General features: G+C 37.0%; 1 protein-coding gene across 3 annotated transcripts in view; it reads right to left on the bottom strand.

The window, feature by feature from the left end:
- RASAL2 (RAS protein activator like 2) overlaps positions 1-19,535 on the bottom strand; it is a 347,490-nt gene extending 327,955 nt beyond the window's left edge. For all 3 annotated transcript variants that reach the window (XM_063104403.1, XM_063104406.1, XM_063104404.1), the window contains exon 1: positions 18,867-19,535. In XM_063104403.1, coding sequence (XP_062960473.1) covers positions 18,867-19,068 — 202 coding nt within the window. In that variant the 5' untranslated portion in view covers positions 19,069-19,535. The remainder of the gene's footprint in view (positions 1-18,866) is intronic.
- Positions 19,536-21,906: the final 2,371 nt, after the last annotated feature.

Here is a 21,906-nt window from a genome sequence, read left to right as displayed (position 1 = left end):
TTCCCTTTCAATAAGCAGTTTTCAACACAGTAAAGGAAATAAAACATATATTCTGTACAAATAAGTAGAATACAAGTTAAAAGGGACACGAAAATCAACTACATTGTATATTGATAAATTAAAATTTAAAAAAATACAAGTTACATGATGAAAAGTTCCATAATAGAAACTATGGAATTATATTTAAACATTTAATATAAACTCAGAGATGGGAAAAGTTACTTCTAGCCATGGGGGAAAGGAGTCCAAGAGATGTCAAGAAAGACTTCAAGAAAGAAGTTCCATTTGTACTGGGTCCTGAAGGATGAACAAATTTTGAAACATGCCTAAATAAAATACATATTTTCCTGGAAGAAAAATGCTTCTAGTTCACCAGGTTAAAGATGCTTCTAACTCAGTAAACAGTACCAACATCCGTCCTGTATTCATTCACCATTAAACCATAAGCCACCCTTGACACATCTCTCTATCTCTTCCCATATCTCCCAGCCCCCACATCCATTCCTTTACTAAGTCTTACTGATTTTAACCTCCTAAATATTTCTCAAGTCTGTCTAATTCTCTCTTCTCCACCATCTCCCTAGCCCAAATTACCATGATCTCTTGCCCAAACTACAACAGCCCTCTGGCTGGTCTCCCTGTTCCACATAAATCTATCTTCTACACTGGAACCAGAGTTGTCTTTTCAAAAGCAAAGACAAGCATTACCTTCCAGCCCCAAATCCTTGATGTGCCTACCTCTCTAGCCTTACACCATATGCCCTCTCACTATTTGTGCTCCAGCCATTCTGACCTTTTTTCAGAGTTCCTCAAATTCGCCATGCTTGCTGACACCAGGACCTTTGCACGTGCTATCCTCTTCATCTGGAACACTCATCCACTACTAACCCCCTTTACCCAGTTAACTCCTACTCATCCTTTAGGTCTTAGTTCAAATGCCACTTCCTCAAGAAAGTCTTCCTTATTCTCCCACACTAAATTAGATCATTTGTTATACACTCTTAAGACACCTTATAATTTCTTGTGAAGTATTTATTCAATTTGTATGACATTGTGAAAATATATATTTGGTCTTCATCCCCTGAAATAGAACTCCTAAAATCCTTATAATCTCCAAAGTGATGAGTTTTTTTGTATGATAATGATAATGATACCTGGCAGCCCCTAGGTAGCTTCAGGATGGGGGCTGGACACAAGAAAGACAAAAGCAGGACTTTCAGTCCCACCCTCCAACTTCCAGGGAGAAGAGAGGGACTGAAGGTTAAGCTGATCACCAGTGGCCAATGATTTAGTCAATCCTGCCTATGTAATGAAGCGTCCATAAAAATCCAAGAGGCCTAGGTTCAGAGAACTTCTGGATAGCTGAACACATGGAGGTTCCTGGAGCGCGGCTCAGCCAGGAGGGCACGGAAGCTCCTCACCCCTTCCCATATACTTCGTCCTATGCATTTCTTTGTCTATATCCTTTGAAATATACTTTATAATAAACTGGTAAATATAAGTAAGTGTTTCTGTGAGTTCTGTGAGCTGCTCAAGCAAACTAAATGAAACCAAGCAGGGGACTGTAGGAACCCTGAGTTATAGCTGGTTGGTCAGAAGTTCCAGAGGCCTGGGCTTCTGACTGGCATCTGAAGTGAGGAGCAGTCCTGGTGACTGAACACTCACCCTGTGGAATCTGACATTATCTCCAGGTAGACAGTGTTGGAATTAGATTACATTAGAGGACACCCATCTGGTGTCTGCTGGAGAATTGCTTGCTTGCTTGCCAGTGGGGAGAAATCCCCACAAATTTGGCCACAGAAGCTGGTCTTCTGTGTTGTTTGTTGCTGAGTAAGAGTAGAGGAAAGATAGTGTGTGTTTTTTCCCATTCACTCAAGTTATAATTTATACTTATTTTGTGTTTATTTGGTTAATAATTACCTCCCTGACTAAACCTTAAACACCAGCCCATAAATAATTTTGCCTTAGATTACACCTACCAAACACATATTTGTTTGTAAGTCAATATGTTTTCTTCTCTGTCAAAATATCTGTGGTGAATCAAAACATACAGGCATCACTACCCAGCCGGCACTATAATATGTAGATTATGGGCCAAATGCAGCCCCCTCACAACCTCCTCCCTACCTTGACCTCCTGTTGTATATTTAGCAAAATAACTTTTTTTAAAAAAAACCTAATAGTATGATTTAGTAGCTGTTATCAAGGTACCTAAGAAGTTCAGTCTAAATCTGGAAAAACTGACTTTGTCAAAAATCTGCATCTTCAAAAACAGGAAGAAAGTGTTTTAGTGATTTATTCAAGTCAAATGCACATTACCAGTTTCAACTACACCATTTATAGGAAGAGATGTGCTATGAAATTTGTAGTCAAGGCTTATTCTGTTAGACATCAACAGTTTGTGGTATATTTGGAAGAACTTAAAGTAACATATGAAGGTTTGTATAGCACTAAGTCAGATGGCTACAGAGGAGACACTAAGGAGATGTAATGACCTCTTTAGAGCACTAACTTTAAATAAGTAAAAGGCATGAAACCCAACTTGTCAGAGCTCCAATAGCTCAAGATCATACCTTCCTGAAGAAGTGAACACACTGGATTTGAAACTGCAAAAAGAAAAGAACACTAATGATTTACTCTAGGGCATGTCATGTCTTTCAGGCCCAAACCAGATACAGGAGGATTTCTGCTATCAGCCAAAATGGAATAACAAGGACCAGATTCACCCCTTGTCTATTAATAACTAAAAAAAGACTTCTCTTATTATTTAAATCTCTTTAAAAGATAGTCAACTATTTGGAGCAAAAACAATATTTTACAGTGGGTTTTATAAATAGAAGTAAAATGTATGACAACAATAACACAAAGGCCAGAAAGGGAGAAAAGGATGTACAATGTTACAAGTTTCTTATACTGTACATGAAATGATGTAGTCTCTCTTGAAGGCAGACTGTTATAAATTAAAGATGCATACTATAAGCTATAAAACAACCAATAAAGTAATACAAAAAAGTTAAAAAAAAATGGAACAATAAAAAATTCACAATCAATGCAAAAGACAGAAAAAGAGTAAAAGAGACAGATGGGACAAATAAAAAAAATACATAGCAAGACAGTTGACATAAACCCAACCATATCAATAATTACATTAAATATAAAAAATCTGAATTCTCCAAGACCCAACTATATACTGTTTACAAGAAACCCACTCTAAATATAAAGAAATAAGTAGGTTTAAAATAAAAGGATGAAAAAAGATATTCCATGCTAACACTGATCACAAGAAAGCTGGAGTGGTTATACAAATATCAGATAAAATAGATTCCAGGACAAAGAACACTACCAGAGATAAAGAAGGCCATTTCATAATGATAAAGGAAATAATGGTATTATGTCCTAATCAGGAGGACATAATGCTCCTAAACTTTCATGCTACTAATAATAAAGCTTCAAAATACACAAAGCAAAACCTGAAAATCAGGAAGAAAACAGATTTGCACAACCCTTTCAACCAACTAGACCTAAGTGATATCTATACAACACTCCACCCCACAACAGGACAATACACATTTGTTTTAAGTAAACACTATAATCTGGGCACTGAAAACATGTCTTGTTAAGCTTAAAACGATTCTGGGCTGGCTGGTTAGCTCAGCTGGTCAGAGTACAGTCTTATAATACCAAGGTCAAGGGTTAAGATCTCCATACTGACCAGCTGCCACCCCACCAAAAAAATTTTTTTTAAAGAACTGAAGTCATACAAAGTACATTCTCTGACAACAAATTAGAAATCAGTAACAAAACACCTCCGGAAAATCCTCAAATATTTGGAAACTGTACAACTCACTTCTATATAGCCCATGGGTCAAAGAAGAAATCAAAAGAGGAATAAGAAATTATTTTGAACTGAATGAAAATGAAAACGCAATATATTTGTGGGATACAACTAATGCAGTACTTAGAGTGCTAAAACGCCTATACTACATTAGAAAAGAAGAAAGGTCTTAATCAATGGTCTCATCTTTCATGTTAAGAAACTACCAAGAAATGAAACCCAAAGTAGGCAGAAGAAAGGAAATGATAAAGGTCAGAAGAGAAATCAATGTGATTTTTAAAAACATAAATAAATAGAAACAAACAAGAAAACAAACAATGAAACCAAAAGCTGGTTCTCAGATCAATAAAATTGATATACGAGACAGATTGGGGACAAAATAGGGAAGGCACAAACTAACAATATCAGGAATTAGAGGGATAACATAATTAGAGTCTAAAGATAGTAAAAAGGAAACATTATTGAACCATTTTATGTTGATACATTTGACAATTTAGAGAAAATGGACACATTCCTTCAAAGACACAAACAACAGAAAGCTCACTCATGAAGAAACATATAACCTAAATGGTCCTATATCTACCTTGCAAAGTGAATTTGAAGTAAAACACCTTCCCACAAAGAAAAGTCCAGGTATATATGGCTTCTCTAATGAATTATACCAAAGATATAAGGAAGAAATAATGAGGGGTCTTCAAAATGTCCATGGAAAGATTCCTATTATCTTGTAATTCCATTTTTCCATAATTTTTTTGAACTATCTTCATAATATGAATTCTACACAAACTCTTCAAGATGATGGCGGGGGGAGTAATACTTTACAATGTATACTATGAGGTCAGCATACTCTGAAACCAAAGCCAAAGACATAACAAAAAAACTGAAAACCAATATTCTTCATAAATACAGATGCAAAATTCTTAACATAATTTAAGCATATCAAATCAAATAACACATAAAAAATACTACATCATGACTGCAGTGGATTGAATTATGTTCCCCCAAAATTCATTGAAACTAGAATTGGGGCCGACCCCGTGGCTCACTCGGGAGAATGCGGCGCTGGGAGTGCAGCAGCGCTCCAGCCGGCTGCGGGTTCAGATCCTATATAGGAATGGCCAGTGCTCTCACTGGCTGAGCGCAGGAGGGTTGCAATCCCCTTACCGGTCACAAAAAAAGAAAAAAAAAAAAAAAAAAAAAGAAAGTTCCCACCAAGAAGGCCCTCACTAGATGTACCCCTGGACCTTGGAATTCCCAGCCTCCAAAACTGTAAGAAATAAATTTCATTTAAAAAAAAAAAAAAAAAGAAACTTGAATTGTGTCCCCCAACTTTCATGTATTAGAAACTTAGCCCCCACTGTGACTGTTAAGAGTGTGGGGGTTATTTACATATTTCAAAACATATCAAATTACATTTTAAATATATGTAGTTTGTTGGATCAATTACATCCTATTGTCTTTTTTTTTTTTAAAGATATATGATTTGATCAGAATGTAAGACTATAACTCACTTCCAATTGCTGAACTGGCCATAGCTCAACAGAATCACAGATTTGGAAGAACTGCAAGCTATTAGTAAAAAATAAGGTGAAATTTCAAAACTGATTCACTCAGTTTACTGTATATGAATCTGAAGCATGCTTTGAGTTTCTGAGTTCTTGGAATACATACCTTGGCATATATATTATAAATTATAAAGCATATGCATTATGTATACTTACGAGTATAGCCAGGTTCAAGAGGAACTAAGATGAAAGCAAACCAGGCCCACCAAGAGAACACAGTGTCCCTGGGCTTTTAGAAAAGAACATGTGAATTCTATAAATGTCCTAAAATATCTGCTGTATGGCCGAATTCTGATCAATGTTTGGACTTACCAGATTCTATGAGAGTGGATTCTTTACTAGAATTACTGATATTAAAGTAGAGAGCCACTTGAAACATAAATCCTGGAATAAATAAAGCTATGTCCCAGAAGAATACAACTCCATGGTCCTTAAGATTGTGTGGTCTCTTAACTATCAGTAGTCTTACTGGCTTAATCAAACATAAATGGTAGACCTTACATTATATATGTTTTACCACAATAAAAAAAGTGGGGAAAAAAGTTAATACCAGTCAATCAATAAATAATAGGCCTAGAATGACATGCTTTTACAGGGAATAAAACTATTTTGATATCTTGTATTACTACTAAAAATACAAAAATTTGAGAGAGCTAACAGACTTTAATTTCTTTTAAATATAGCAGTATTTGCACAGCTCACCCACATACAGTTTTCTCAAGCTATCTACAGTTAATAAAACTTGGGCAACTCTGTGAAGATGTTCTATAAAATCAAGACATTCAAAGTATATTCAGCATAACTAATATCATTATTTTATAGTTACAGTGCTATATAAAATTTGTAGGTAAACTACAGGATTAAGGCCCAAATTAACAAACATCATACTAAATAAATGCTTTTTATAATAACTGTTTGAATTTTTTAATTGTGCAAAGCCAAATTATGTAGCGGTTAAGAGCACAGATTCGAGAGGAACTGCCTGGATTCAAATCCCACATCAGCCACTTACTTGCTGTATTACCCTGGGCAATTATATCCTTTACGTCTTTATGCCTCTGACTCCTCACCTATAGAATGTGGATAATAACAGTATTTACCTAATAGAGTAATCATGAAGATGAATATGAAGGTTAACATTAATTATGAAGTTAACAGGCATTAGCACTTAGAATTCTGCCTGGCTCACTGTAAGCACTCAAGAAACTGTACTTGTCACTATTGTTATAATCATGCTTATGATTGTTACTGTTACCAGAATTAAAGTCAATACACAGGATAATGAGCACTATCATTGACAATTTGAAAAAATACTAAGAATGCAAAAGGAGGACACAAAGAGGGACTTGAATAGACATTTTTTCAAAGAAGATATGCAAATGGCCAATAAGCAATGAAAAGATATTCAACATCACTAATCATTAGGGAAATATAAATTAAAACCAAACTGAGATACTACTTCACACTTACTAGGATGGCTATAGTCAAAAAATGGAAAATAAGTATTGGCAAGGATGTGGAGAAATTGGAATCCTTGTGCATTGTTGGTGAGAATGTAAAATAGTGCAGCTACTGTGGAAAAGTATGGTTTTTTCTCAAAAGCTTAAACATAGAACCACCATATACTCAGCATTTACACTCCTAAGTATGTATCTTATAAGCTGGAAAGCAGAGATTCAAACAGATATTTGTAGACCAAAGATCATAGTAGCATTATTCACAATAGCCAAAAAGTAGAAACAACCCAAGCATCCATCAATAGATGAATAAACAAAATGTAGTAAATACATACAATGAGTGTTATTCAGCCATTAAAAAAATGAAATTTTGATATATGCTATAAGAATGGACCTTGAAGACATTATGCTTAGTGAATAAGCCAGACACAGAAGGACAAACATTGTATGATTTCACTTACATGAGGTACCTAGAACAGGTAAATTCATATTCAGAAAGTAGAACAGAGGTTATCAGCAGCTATGGGGAGTTTTTGTTAGACATGTTGAAAAGTTTTGGGTATAGATATTGGTCATGGTTATACAACATTGTGAATGTATTTAATGTCACTAAATTGTACACTTATGAAAGGTTAAAATTTTGTTATGTATATTTTCCCATAATAAAAAAAAATTAATGCAAAAGAATGTACTGGTTACTCTATCTAGCATCCTCATTTTTATTCCTGCAGTTCACCAATGAAGTCTCAATATCTATTCTTACCTACATGCTCTGAAAGAGGGAGAGAAACTAGGATAAGTCATACTGCTAGATGGACAACTTTAAAAAGCATTAGAATAAGTTTTTGAAGTGTATAAAAATGTAGTAATATCATACATTTCAAAAACTAACAAAAATATTGCTATACTTTCCCATTATATCATATCCTTCACATGTCTTCATTATTTAGTATTTATTTACAGAGCAAGACATGTACATACTATATCTTCCCAAATTTAACTCAAACAAAATTTCCCACAAACCTCCAGACTATTAACTGGATATGGGATTATTTTTTCACTGTACTCTCAAACTGCTCTAAATCACTGTTACAAGTTAAACTACTTTGTTCTTTTCTATGTTTTCTCCTTTCTGATCTAGCAAGACAAGCTTATGCTTATGTATTAAATGCTAAACAAAACAGTTGACTCATAAATGTGGTTAACTGGTTGATGTTCTATATAAAATATGATTTTTTAGAGTCTAATTCCTATTCTTGCCTTTTTTCCCCTGAAGAAAACATTTTAAATTACTTAAATTACTAAATTATTTTAGTTCTTGTTGCCATTCCTTGAATTTAGCTTTGCTTGACATTGGAATAAACTTCTCTCAGAACATACTCAAATTAATCCCATACTATAAAATTCAGTAAGTAACATCGTATCATATAAGATATATACAATTGCTCATCCAGCTAAAACTAAATGAACCTATATTCAAACCATGTCCAAAAGAACTTTTCATGACTGTCAACTCCTTCTTAATACTCTGCAGAAGGAGGGCATGAACAACTGAGATGAAAACCACCACCTATGTGCTTCTTGGAGTACCTAAACATTTGTGTCTGTGTCAAGTTATTTCAGTTGGAGAGTCTAACATAATATAATTAAGACCATGGTCAGGGATTTGACCTTTAGCAGACCAACTGCTTTGACTCTATACTCCTGTACTTCCCTCATTCACTTGGAAATATGCCATCAATCAAAAGGAGTACAATTGGAAAAACAACTCAGTCTTTGAAGAACAGTCTTAAAATTAAAAGCATTAAGACTCTGAAGACATTTAATACGTACTAAGTAAATTTTAAGGTACTATGAGTGATGGAGTTTGGATGAAGGATAGTCTTAAAATTAAAAGCATTAGGACTCCGAAGACATTTAATATGTACTCAGTAAATTTTAAGGTACTACGAGTGATGGAGTTTGGATGTGTTGTCCCCTCCAAAACTCATGTGGAAATTTGATCCCCAATGTGGCAGTGTTGGAAACTGATTGAGTCATGGGGGCGGATCCCTCATGAATGGATTAATGCTCTCCCAGGGGGAAGGGGGATTAATGAGTGAGTTCTCGCTAGATTAGTTCCTGCGAGAGCTCGTTGCTTAAAAAGACCCTGGCACCTTCTCTCTCTCTCTTGCTTCCTCTCGCCATGTGATCTGCTTGTACCTGCTGGCTCCCTGCCACTTTCCGCCATGAGTAGAAGCAGCCTGAGGCCCATGCCAGATGCAGCTGTTCCAGAATCATAAGCCAAATAAACCTCTTTCCTTTATAAATTACCCAGTCTCAGGTAGTTCTGTTATAGCAACACAAAATAGACTAAAACAACGTGAAATTTACGTAAAAAGATTTCAATATGTTAAAAGTAGCAATACAACAGTAGGACTTAAAATTATGAGCGATATTTTCATATAACAGTAGTAAGAATTGCTTCCCAGGAAGGCTGCACCAATTTGGCACTAAGGTTCAGGCCTTTAAAAATATTTCATACTCTTCTAGAATTTCAGCATAAGGAAACAGTCAGAAGTTCAGTTCAGAGACTTCTGCATAAAGACAATCAATAAACTGTTAACATAAAAATTTTGAAAAGTATTACTGTCTGAATAGGATAATGATTAAACAAGCTATTTAAATTACTCATTAACAAATTATATTTTTATATTATAAGTCTCACTAATAAAGCAGTGTGACCCTGGAAAATGAATATAAACAGACCAATAAACAGAATAGAAAATCTTGAAATAAGCCAAAATACAAACAGCAATCTAGTACAGCAGGAAGAAGTCATCTTAAATCAGTGAGGAAAACACTAATTACTCAACAAATTACTGGACAACTGGAAAGCCATCTTTTTAAAAATGGAATTGGATCCACGTCTCATATCTAATACAAGGGCAAATTCCAAATGGACCAAAGATCTAAATGTAAAAAATAAAACCAAAGAAATACTAGACAAACCATGGAAGAATTATTTTATAACTTCAGAATAGGAAAGGCCATTCTAACTATGACATAAAACCAAAAAGCCATAAAAGAAAAACTTGATACATTGAACTGCATAAGAATAATTTCTTTATGGCAGTGGAGGGAATACCATAAGAAAAGTCAGAGGGCAAATGAAAATACTGGCAACTCATTGCAGATAAAGGGCTCTTTGCTTAATATACTAAGAGTTCCTATAAATCACTAAGAAAAAGATCCAACAACTCAATAAAAATGGGCCAAAGATATGTATAGTTCACAGAAAAGGATATATTTAAATGGCTCTTAAGCATGAAAAAATGTTTAATCACACTTAATGTAAGAGGTATAAGAGATTAAAATTAAACTAAAACACCATTTTTTACCCTTCAGATTGTCAGATTCAAAATTTCTTGATAACTCCTGTGGGGGAAGATAGGCACTCCCACACATGTGGTAAAATATAAACAGGTACAATCCCTAAGAGCGGCAATTTCGCAATATCTTTCAAAATTACAAATACCTTTAACCTAGCTATTCTAATTTTATGAATTTTTCTCACAGATATATTCATACACAAGCAAAATGGCTTATATTCAAGATTATTCACTGCAACATCACTTGTGACAGCAAAAATTGGGGACTGATTAAATGAATTATGATTCATACAGGCATTATGCAGCCATAAAAAGAATGAGGAACCTCTTTACAAACTAACAAAAAAATATATCTGAGATATTTTAATAAGCGGGGGTGGAAGGGGAGGGAGGAATAAATCAAAGTACAAATCAAATCAATTCTTATAATAGGTTATCACATGGGTAAAAATGGAGAAAAATGCATATAAGCAGTAAAAACCCATGATAATATCAACTCAGATATAAAGCAATTAACAACTGGCTCCAGACGCAGAACTTCCAGCCAACTTCGTTTTGCGGGTGTGCTCCATTCATTTCATTAAACTTGCAAAAATATAACCCTGAATTTTTTTAAACCTAATTTCTTGGACCTCCTGGTATGGCAGAGTTTTTACAAATCTATCTATCTATCCATTTGCTTCTATGCACATGGAATAGGTATGGAAGGATACATAAGAATTTCAAATATTCATCAATTTTGTGGAGGGGACAATGATTGCCAGCCAGATAAGTGATTGGGCAGGGAGGAGGGGTGAGAGAGATTGCATGGAATATCCTTTTATATTTTTTAAATTTTGAAACAAGGAAATGTATTACCTATTTTTAAAAAGAAATTTAAAAAGTAAAATGTCTTTTAAAAAATGTTTAAATGGGGCCGAGCCCGTGGCGCACTCGGGAGAGTGCTGCACTGGGAGTGCGGCGACGCTCCCGGCGTGGGTTCGGATCCTATATAGGAATGGCTGGTGCACTCACTGGCTGAGTGCCGGTCATGAAAAAGACCAAAAAAAAAAATGTTTAAATGTTTTTGATAACATGAGAAAATACACTCTTAAGAGAAAAAAAGCAGGATATAAAATATATGCAGCATGATACTAAATATGTACAAAAAAATCTATACACAGAAAAGACTGAAATAAAACACAATAAAATATTAAAAGAATAGTTATCTTGGAGAGGCAGAATTACAGGTGATTTTAATTTTCTTTAAGTTTTCCTAAAATTCATATTCTTTACATTAAGCACAAATTATATTCATAATCAGAAAAAGAGTATTAATTTTTAATTATATGAATCTGAGAGGTTAGAAATTAAAGGGGAAGGTAGAATGTTATTAGGTATTATCCAGGGTTCTAAGCGTCACACATAAAACATTCAAATTTCCTTAAAATAACACTTCCTATCACAGCATAAAAAATTTATGAATAAATAATTTAGAAAAACAGAGATGAAGACTGTCTAATCTGTCCCCTGGCCTTCCTCTTAAAGATCACTAGGAGATTATTCTCATCTTCCTACTTTGTGGATGTTTTGTCCATTTTTGTTTTCTGTTACCTAGGTAATGGTACTTCCAGCATTTCCCTTAAAGACTGTGAAACTAACAGTCTGGTATTTCTCACTGTTGAATTTTCCTGACCTTCAGCTTTGAGAGGCCCTCTCCCTAAGGGAATGCAGAATGATCTAGAAGCTAAATCAGGAAGCTAAGGAATCTGAGGTTAAGAGTTCCAATCCTGACAAACTGGAATTTGTCTCCAATTTTGGGAATAAGTTAAACTTACTGAGCCAGTTTCTTTAATGAGGAAACCTAAAGGATTGTTTTGAAAAATATTTAGAATTGACTTTAAAGTTTCTTTTTAATTTTCACACTATTCTTCTGAATTTTGTTTTCTTGCCTATGTTAAATGTTTTCCTCCCTAAATTTTCACTCTCCCAATCAGTGTCTACAAGTATTACCAATCCATCAGACTCAAGGATGGGGGTAAGGGCTACTTTTAGAAAGCTTACTGAAAGTGACACAATATGAACAGAACTTGGGCAATGCTGAAGACAATTTATGGAGGAATAAAAATACAGTCACAATCTAAATTGGATACTTATAAGCAAAGGAGACACAGACAATCAATCAGTGTAACTAACATTTGGTAAGGGAAGGTAAAATTCGGACTCCTAATATTTGAACCCAGCTATAGAGATAAGGAAGGTGATAAATTCTGTATCATAGTCTAGCAAACGAAGTTTTGCTATGCCTTCAAGGGTTCAATTTTTATTTTGTTTACTGTGTACCCACTACCACCACTGAGATGGGCCTCAGGACTTCTCTTTGCTATTTGCATATATGTACTTCTTGACAGCTGCCTTCTCTCTAGAAAATAAACTATATTAAATTTGTAGAGGGTTCTCTGCCTACAGGCCTGAGAAGTACTTGATAGCCTTTGGAAAGAAAGGTGTTTTTACAAACATCAGAGAGCAATTGTCCCTCTGCCAAGACAGGGGTGAAGCAATTGCAGTAGAGCCCTCAGCACACTTTAAACTCCTCCTCCTGGTTAACAAGACCAAACACCTTTCTAGTTACTTAAAAATTTTTCCAATAGGGAAGAAGAAGGAAGCAAACAGCTGAATTTTTTCTGGATTAACTCAGTCATTAGTTGAATGCTTTTTTGTGGTTCACCTACTTAATAGGTGATCAAATCACTTTGTGCTCCTGAAGAGAGCAACTGTAAGAAACAATTACATAAATGCTCTGCTTCAACTTACCTCATCCTTCTTTCTAATGAAATAAAGCACCAGAAACCACTGCCTTGCCACCATTTCCTTAGTAATCGCTGTAAAGTCTACTTTGTTGTGTGAATCCTTTTTCCTTAGCAAATCACAAAAATTTACTTCATTCAATATAACAGGGCACAATTGTACAACATTTTTTTTTAAATGTGTGTATTGAATTTTATCACTTGAAAAAGATAAAGGCAATCTTTATAAACAAACTATTCTCAAATAAACAGGGGCATTCTAGAACGCTGTATTATTTATGTCAGAAAATCTGTACAGATCCTTGATTCCATATCTGCAAGTCCTAAATGAAAATAGCTCTGAAAACGAAAGCTTTTTTCCTAACTTCTCTGGCAGTAAAATCTGACCTGCACTGACATACAGCTATTTTATAGTCTTTATATCACATAGTGTGAATATTGATTTGTCTAACTGCAGAAATATTAACACGACTGATATCCTGGTTGTTGCTCCAGACTCCACTAGAGCGTTTATGTTACTGGATAGATACCATATTCATTTTCTAAAATAAAAACGTTTTTAACTATAAAACACTCCAGTCCAAATCATTTTGAAAAAGAGTTTGTTGATGTACAGTTCTATTCTTCAAAAATATTTTCACTGTCTGGAATTCAAACTGCAATAAACTAACATGATAGAAGTTTGAAAAATACTTAAATGTTATATAGGAAATTGTCCATCATCTATGAACATTAATAGAACACTCAATTTAAATGAGAGATAAAAACTTTCTGTCAAAAGAATAAAAAGGGAGGATTTTCAAAATCAGAATTAATTTAAAATAAATACTGTATGCCTAGATACTCCTGGAAGTTCTGATTTCAATGAAGGACTGTCTACTCTTAATGTATATAAAATGTATTTGGAAATTATGGGAAATTAGTGTCTACATTCAATGTCTATGCTACATCCTAAGTACTGAACTCAAACTTAAGATTCAAGAATTTCTAAAACACATTTCTAAACTCATTTGTAAGGTTTCAATTAACAGCATCTGAAGAAATTAAAACACTTAAGTGACATGAACATGTTTTAGGATGTATTTGGTACATATTAACTGATTTTCTTCTAACAATCAATTAGCTAGAGCACACAAAACTTTTAGTCTCAGTTGAACAGTTTCATTCATCTACACATTTTACAAAACAGTGCATATTTAAGACATGTAAGAATGAGTAATTTACTAAGAATATTCAAAGTTGATGATATTAAGAACATTCTGTATAAGGCCAGTGAGTTATTCATTTCTAATTTATACTGGGCCGAAATGAAACAACTTCCTGGACTTGTTACTGGTTACATTTTAAGTAAACATAGACACATATTCTCTAAAAATGCAATAAAATATACCATGTCCTTTGTCTTAATTCGTGAAGCATGAGCAATATTACATACTACAGCCAGATAAGACTTTTACCCCATCAGCTAATATTCAGTTCATGAGAAATTCTTACCAAATTTCCATTGTCACATTTCTGGAATCATATGGTACTTGCTGCAGTATAATTAATTCTCTTTTTCTTCTGTTTGCTGAAATACTAGCAGCCTTTACAAATTTTCTAGAGGGTCTCTGTAATCAATAAACAATGTGTACTAGCTTAATAGTAATAATGTTGATGTCATTCATTTTATTAACTGAATATTTTAGATAAGTCCTGCTAATACTATTAAAATGAAAAAGTACAAGATTTATTTTTGACATTTTTACTATGCTAATTATATTTCCCCTCGAACTCTCTAAGAGCATGAGCATATCTGTGCACACACTTGCAGACCTATTATTCTGTTGGGTGCAGAGCTCCACTGCAGACGGTCCTAGAGATTGGTATCTTAAATTTCTCCCAAAGAATGTCTTACACTCGTCATCCATTCACGGTAAAGTAGTTAATTTTAATGTTCTCATTGTTTACCAGAAAGCACAAACAGTGAGGCTGGCTTTGCTGTTCCCATTTCCTTTCGCTATGCTGCTGAGCTTTTTCAGCCAATTGACTTTGCTTTGAGGCTATAAATATCTGAAAAATGTTCTGCATTTGATGCTCTTGGATTCTGCATCCATATTTAGCTGTTTGTGGCATGCCTTTGTTTAAGCCAATCTACCACCCATACGATCAGCGAGGTTGAAGTCTAGATGGTCAAAACACAGGATGGATCAACATTCAACAGTTACTGACTTACTAAGAGCAAGGTACCAACCTGCTAGACAAGGTGACAATGAAGAGGGTGGCAAGGTAAGAATCAAACATAAACAAGACAGATTCTCTGATGTCAAAAATTTTATAGTCTTGACAGGGAAGGGGCACAACTTATAGTATTGGAATAAAACAAATGGAACATTTTACAACCAAAAGAAAATGAAGGATAGGACGGCATAAATATTTTCTCTTAGCAGTGTCTCAAAGACGTGCATTTGTTTCTGTTCTAAATACAGATCCACAGATCATAATAAAGCCCTGAACATATTCCAAAAAAGTTTTCCAAATCGTGGCAATACACAAAACTCTGAATCTATGTATTATCAACCAAATACATGTATGTATATATACAACGGTATTTCAAAACGTTTGTGGAAAATAGAATTAAAAGATAATATGAATCTTTCCGTGAACTTTTGAAGCATCCTAATATGTACAAAATACATATTATCAACCAAAGAGCCAAGCCTGTCAACAGCAAACTCAAAACAGTGCCCTGTCTTCAAATTTTGTGAGGCAAACTAACTGAATATCATTTCTAAAAGTTTCTGTTAAGATATTCTTGGGGGGCCAGGACACGGGGGAGGAGGATATGGTTATTATTGTTGTTTGCTTGCTTGCATTATGATTTCAAACAGTACTATTTTGAAGAGGATGTAAACTGTAGTTAGCAGCCAGCAGCACTAAATACAGCTCCTTATTATACCTTATCTTTAAAACCCACACTGCTATTTTAGGTTAGGTATCAAAACTGAACGAGTTAAAACCTGAGCACCATCCCCTTTCCCACCTTCCAATCTTGAGAAAATATTCCAAACACATATACATCTGCCCTGGGCATTTCTTCTTTCAAAACTCAATTCACTGACCTTTTGATAAAAGTGCTCCCCAGAATCCCCTGATGATCATAATTCAAATACATCAAATTAAAGTCTTGTTTGATGCCTGGCCCCAAAAAGTCAGGATGGAATTTGTAAGCCAAATTGTAGGTAAAATAATGGGGTGAGCCATAGAATCTGACAACTTTAAACCTAAAAGGGACCACTTAAGTAAGATACCAATTACTCCAGATTCCACATTTTATGCAGAAACCTAGAGCCAGGGAGTTAAAACCACCTGCCCAAACTTAGACAACCAATTTGTGCCAAAGCCAGAATGAAAGCCCAGGTTCTCAATCCCTAGTTGTATACTCTAAACTAGGTTCCCAATTTCTGCATTTCTTTAAAACACATTAGACAACACTCAAAGTCTCTTCAAATTGTGTAGAACTTACATAATGCAAGACAATCAGGGTTTTGAACACACAAAACAGACAAGAAACAAGAAAAAAAAAAAAAAAACAACTAATATTCTCCAAATTGATTTTCTACATTTTGTTATTTGTACTTCAAAGTTTTTCAAAGGGTTATACAATAGGCAATTCAAAAATTAGCTAAGGACATAACTAGAAGCCATTCAGATAATTTTGAAATATTTACATCAAACTAAAGACACATAGTAGTATCTAGGATGAGCCACCTCAGAGGAAGGAAAGTAGCAGTATCAAAGAGTAAATAAAAGCAACTTCTGGTTAATTGATAAGGAAGACCAAAAAAAGTTACAATGCAGTGGAAAGTCTGCAACTTGGCACAGAAATGCACAGTATGTATGTGTGTTTGTTAGCACCCCAATTACTCCAGATACCACATTTTATGCAGAAACCTAGAGCCAGGGAGTTAAAATTACTTGCCCAAATTTAGACAACAAATTGGTGGCAAAGCCAGAATAAGCCCAGGTTTTCAACCCCCAGTTGTATAATCTAGGTTCCCAATTTCTGGATTTCTTTAAAACACATTTAGAGATAAATAAATAAATAGACAGATATATATACACACACCCAACATATACATTTCACAAATCAAGCCTTAGTAACAGGGTACAAAAACAACATATATTTACAGACATATCCGTCTTTACCTGCAAAGAACCATAGTTAATACTAAGTCTAGAGAACCCAGACAGAGTTTTGGACACTGAAATATTGAACCATCTTATATACATATTCTTACAGTAACATGGCCCTATTGCTAACGTCATATAAAAAACAGTATGCCAAAGAAATGTGTGAGATAGGAAAGAAGACAGGATGTGAAAATGTAACCACAAGATACCCTAATTTATACCCATTTTCAGATTCTTATCAACCTTTGTTACAAGCAATCAGCCAAGTGGGATTAGCAGGTGGATAAAAAAATCAGGCACCAAAGTTTTAAATCTAATCCGCTGAGAATGAACTGGGTGACCTTGTATTGTCTTCCACTCCTTTGCTTTAATTTTTCTAGTTAAATAGAATAACATCAAGAAACACTTTTAAACACCAAGCAAAGTACAAAGTGGTGCATACATAAATCCTTAAGAACTGGTTATAAGAAGAATTGCTGGATTTTTACAACTGAAAGGACCATTAGAGATCATTTAATCCAATCCATTCATTTTACAGATGAGGAATCAGAGCCACTTAGTGGCAGAACTTAGTCAGAAACCCACATCTCTGGACTCCTAGTTCTGTGATCTTTCTGACAGTGATATACATGAAGGTTTAAAACCAACTGAGCTATCCAGAAAGACAACTTCTAAGTCTTGGTCACTCTTGAATAGTAAACATATACCCTGTTCAGAAGGATGAAAGAAAAAACATAATACTTAATAATAGTACTCGATCACTACAGGTTTAAATGCACATGACAGCAGAATAACATTTTAACATTGTGTTTGATCCCAGGTACCTCAAATTTGCCATCTTATACTCAGCCACATTACTAATGTCTTTTGTGGTCATGTGAGCTAAGTGATAAACATTTTGCCAATTCAATATTTTGGAAAGCCATAGATCCTGAATACCAGGCTATAAATCCTTGGGCTATGAGTTTTCAAAACCAGCATGGTTTTAATGCTTCCACAAGGCTCACTCCAATAGTATATCACCATTCAGTTTTAATTGAAGAGGTGGTGACTAGGAATGCAGAAAGGGAAAGTTTTAGTGTGTTCATCACTTTTAACCTGCTGAGTGGCAACCCAGTCACTTTACAATGAGAACCAGAAACAATAGTGCAATCTGAAACAATCCATACCCGCTGGAATAAGTGGTTGCTTTTAGAGAGTGAGCTTCGGGAAGAAGTTACAGATTGGTTTAGTATGTTCCCATCAAATAAATACGTTTGGTTTTCTTTCTTTTAATTTCATTTATTAACTTGTCCTCTGCTGAGCTTTTTCATAATATCTTGGTTTCCAGTCTTGCCTCACTCAACAAGAGAAAGAAATGAAACCCTGTCCATCAAATCTTCTTGAAGACTAGTTGACAGTTCCCTTGAACTAATCACCTAAGAATGATGTCTGAATAGCCCAACTCCATCTTAAACTGACTGCAGGTGCCCGAAGAAGTCCAAAGACCATACTGAGCCACATCCCTACCCAAGTGCTAGTCTGGAGAAACTTGTCAGAAATACACCCCCAGAACAAAAAGGGATGTGGGAAACACCCAGGATAGATGGAGACTAGGAATGGGACTGAGACTAGGGAATGAATTTCAGTCCGAGCAAAGACAAGAAACATCAGCCTCTAAGACGGCCTGTGGTCCTTACCGTACACCCTGACCCAGCTCTGCTGCTGGCACACAGACTCCAGAAGGATCCGATCCAACATGCCCCCGGCCACGGCCCCGCTGACTGGGACAACGACGTCCAGGTCCTCCGGGGGCAGCGGCGAGTCGGACTCCAGCCCCGGGAACATCTCCGGCCAGGACAGCGCCTCCACGGCTCCTCCGGACGACGGAGAGAGCTCCATGGTGCCCCGGAGGGACGAGGCGGCGGCGGCGGGGAGGGCGCGCGGCTCCGCGCCCTGCCTGCGGGAAGGGGAGGAGGACAGCGCAGCAGCGGGGACAAGGACCCGAGCGGCAGCGGGCGTGGACGCCGCTCACCTCCTTCCCCGCCGCCCACTGCCCGAGGCTCGGGCGCTGCAGCCCACCTGCAGCCGGCGGGCGGGACCCAGGCCGGGAGGCGGATCCAGCGTGGCCCCGACCGGGGGTGGGTCCGGGCTCAGGTAAGGGTTCCTCCCGGGAGAGGACGTGGAAGAAGCCGGGAGGGGAGGCTCGCCCGCCCGCCCCCTCAGCCCCCGCCGGCGTCTCTCGCGGTCAGAGCAGGCTCGGGCCAGGGATGGAGGGGGGCGGGCAGGGCTGGGCTTGGGGGCGTCGCCGCCAGAGGCCGCCCCCTCTGACCGGCTCCCGCCGCCGCCGCCTCAGGGGCTCCGAGTGCCCGCTCCCTCAACCTGGAGGGTGGCGGGGACGGTGGCCCGGGGCTCTCGCCCGCCTGTCCTCAACGCCCCCCCTCAGAATGAGCCGGCCCGCCCCCTAACTCTCAGGCCACGGCTCCGGCTCCGCGGCGGATCCCACAAGCCCGGCAGCCGTGGCGGTGGCGGCGGCAGGCGGCATCCCAGGGTGATAGTCTGGAGCAATCGAGGGCCGAGAGCCGGGCCGCGTGTGCAATCGAGTAACCAAGCGGAGGAGGAACTGCCACCAAAGGCAGGAAAAATCGGACACCGAACTATTCATCCGGCCAGCCCCGCCTACCGCCCAAATACCTTCCCTGGGACCGCCCTGCAGTGCCGGGTCCGGGTCTCCCGAGCTGCTGCTCAGAGCAGACACGGCTGGGGAGGCGGAGAGGAAAAGGGATGCGGGAAATTCAAAAATTTAAAAAGAAAGGACAGGAGCTTCCCTTTCTTCTCACCCCTTTCCTATTTATTTATTATTTATTTATCTATTTTGGGGCCAACATTTCTCTCTTATTGGACGAAGAGATTGGAGAGACTGCTTTATTTTACAGTCACCCGATGGGAAACGCCTCCTTCCTTCCGAGAGAGAGTTGGCAGCGGGTCTGGGATTGTGGGATATGAGCAGGATCCGCGCCCTGCGCTCTGTCCGCTCTGAAGCTGGACTGGTCGGTTTAGAATAGCATGGTTAAGAAGCGTGGTGTGGATAGATGGACGGGCCTCCCAAGTACATGAAATGCTCAGAAACCCAGCATTAGCCAAACATGTTTCTCTCTTTTGCCTTTGATCTTTGTGCAACATGTTGGCTTTTTTTTCCCTCTAATGATGTCACTTGCGTTTTATTTTTGGTCTGTTTGTAGAGTGTCTCTCTCCTTGATCCCTGACTTTACTTTTATGTCCACCCGAAGCGAGATTCACCAGTTCAGATTTAAGAGATTACTAGCAAAATAATAATAATTTTTAAATTGGACAATTAACAACTTAAACTGTGCCTTACACATAGTGTAAAGTGTGCTTTACACGTAGTGTAAACAACAGTGTTTCTTGAGCATGGCTACTTAAAAAGGAGCAGGATTTTCCATAATTACATGCTGCTTTTTGTTTTACTCACTTTGGGGGGCTTTGTCTGGTACCCCTTCCCCACAATTTCTCCCTACTTTGCCCAAGGAGACTGGTCTACAAAGGATAATCTTAGTTTTCTGGTTTTGTAGTTTGGGGTTGTGTATCTTGGTGTGTTGTTTGGGTTTATTGAGAGTTATGAGGATGCATTTTGTAATATTCTCAAAACTCCTATTTACAGTAATAGTATTTCAAAGTAAGAAGTGACTTTAGAGATAATCTCTTCTGCCTTTTGTTTAACAGGTGAGGAAAGTGGGGAACAGCCAGATTACCTGGCAAATTAACCAACAGTGCAGATGGGCCTACAATGTCTTATAATGTTAGTTACTTCCACTTTGTTCCCTCAAGAATCTTTTGTGATTAAGCTTGTTGATCTGTGGCTTGGCAACATATTAGAGTTGTCATTTCGAATATCTAGAACCCTGTTTTCTTACTATCTGGCTACATAGTCAGTCTTCTAAGTCTAAACCATCGTACCGTATGTGCTGTAGTGGAAAAGGGAAGGTGCTGAAGCCAAGAGATGACAGGGTAAATGGAGCAAACCTAGAGTGTTTTATTTATACTAAATTGCTATTATACTAAATTAAGTCATGGTAACGTAAGTCAGAGAACAAGTGAATAATGAGCATCAAATTACAAATCTGAGTATCTCTTTAATAGTCAATATAAAAGGAATGTATTTACCCAAGCGATTATCTCAAAAACACTTTTAGGAGTAGCGGTATATGAAACATTCACAAAGGTTTTTTCCAAACTTGCTCTCTCAGTGGCTTCGTCTGTTCTCGAGCTGAAGAAAAAGTATCTGCCAACCCCCAGTAATCCTACTTAATAAGTCTATTTTCTTCACCCAGACCCTCCAAATACTGGTCCCTACTTCACCCCACCCCCTCATCCCGACCCCAAACTAGCTGCAGGTTTTATCTAATTGCCTAAGTAATAGTATATCTGGAACTTTTCTAATGTTTATAATTTAAAAAGAAAGTACTTTCACAACTGGAACAATAATTCTGTGAGATAAGCAGAACCAGTATTTTTTAAATCACCATTGAGCCAATGAAAAAAATTGAAGCATAGAGTTATACTAAAAAACCTGTCTAAAAGCAGCTTCTTAGTAGACTGAGATTAAAATCCTAGTCTCCTAATTTTTTTTTTTTTTTTGGCAGGTGGAGTCGTTCTGACATTTGTGGAACCAAAAGTACACATTTCGTGGTGTTTTTTCAAATTACTATCATTTAAAAA

The sequence above is a fragment of the Cynocephalus volans genome, chromosome 8 (genome assembly GCF_027409185.1).
Source record: "Cynocephalus volans isolate mCynVol1 chromosome 8, mCynVol1.pri, whole genome shotgun sequence".
In the NCBI taxonomy this organism is placed as follows: Eukaryota; Metazoa; Chordata; class Mammalia; order Dermoptera; family Cynocephalidae; genus Cynocephalus; species Cynocephalus volans.
The sequence above is the reverse complement of the archived record's forward strand: the minus strand, read 5'-3'. Positions and strand labels throughout refer to the sequence as shown.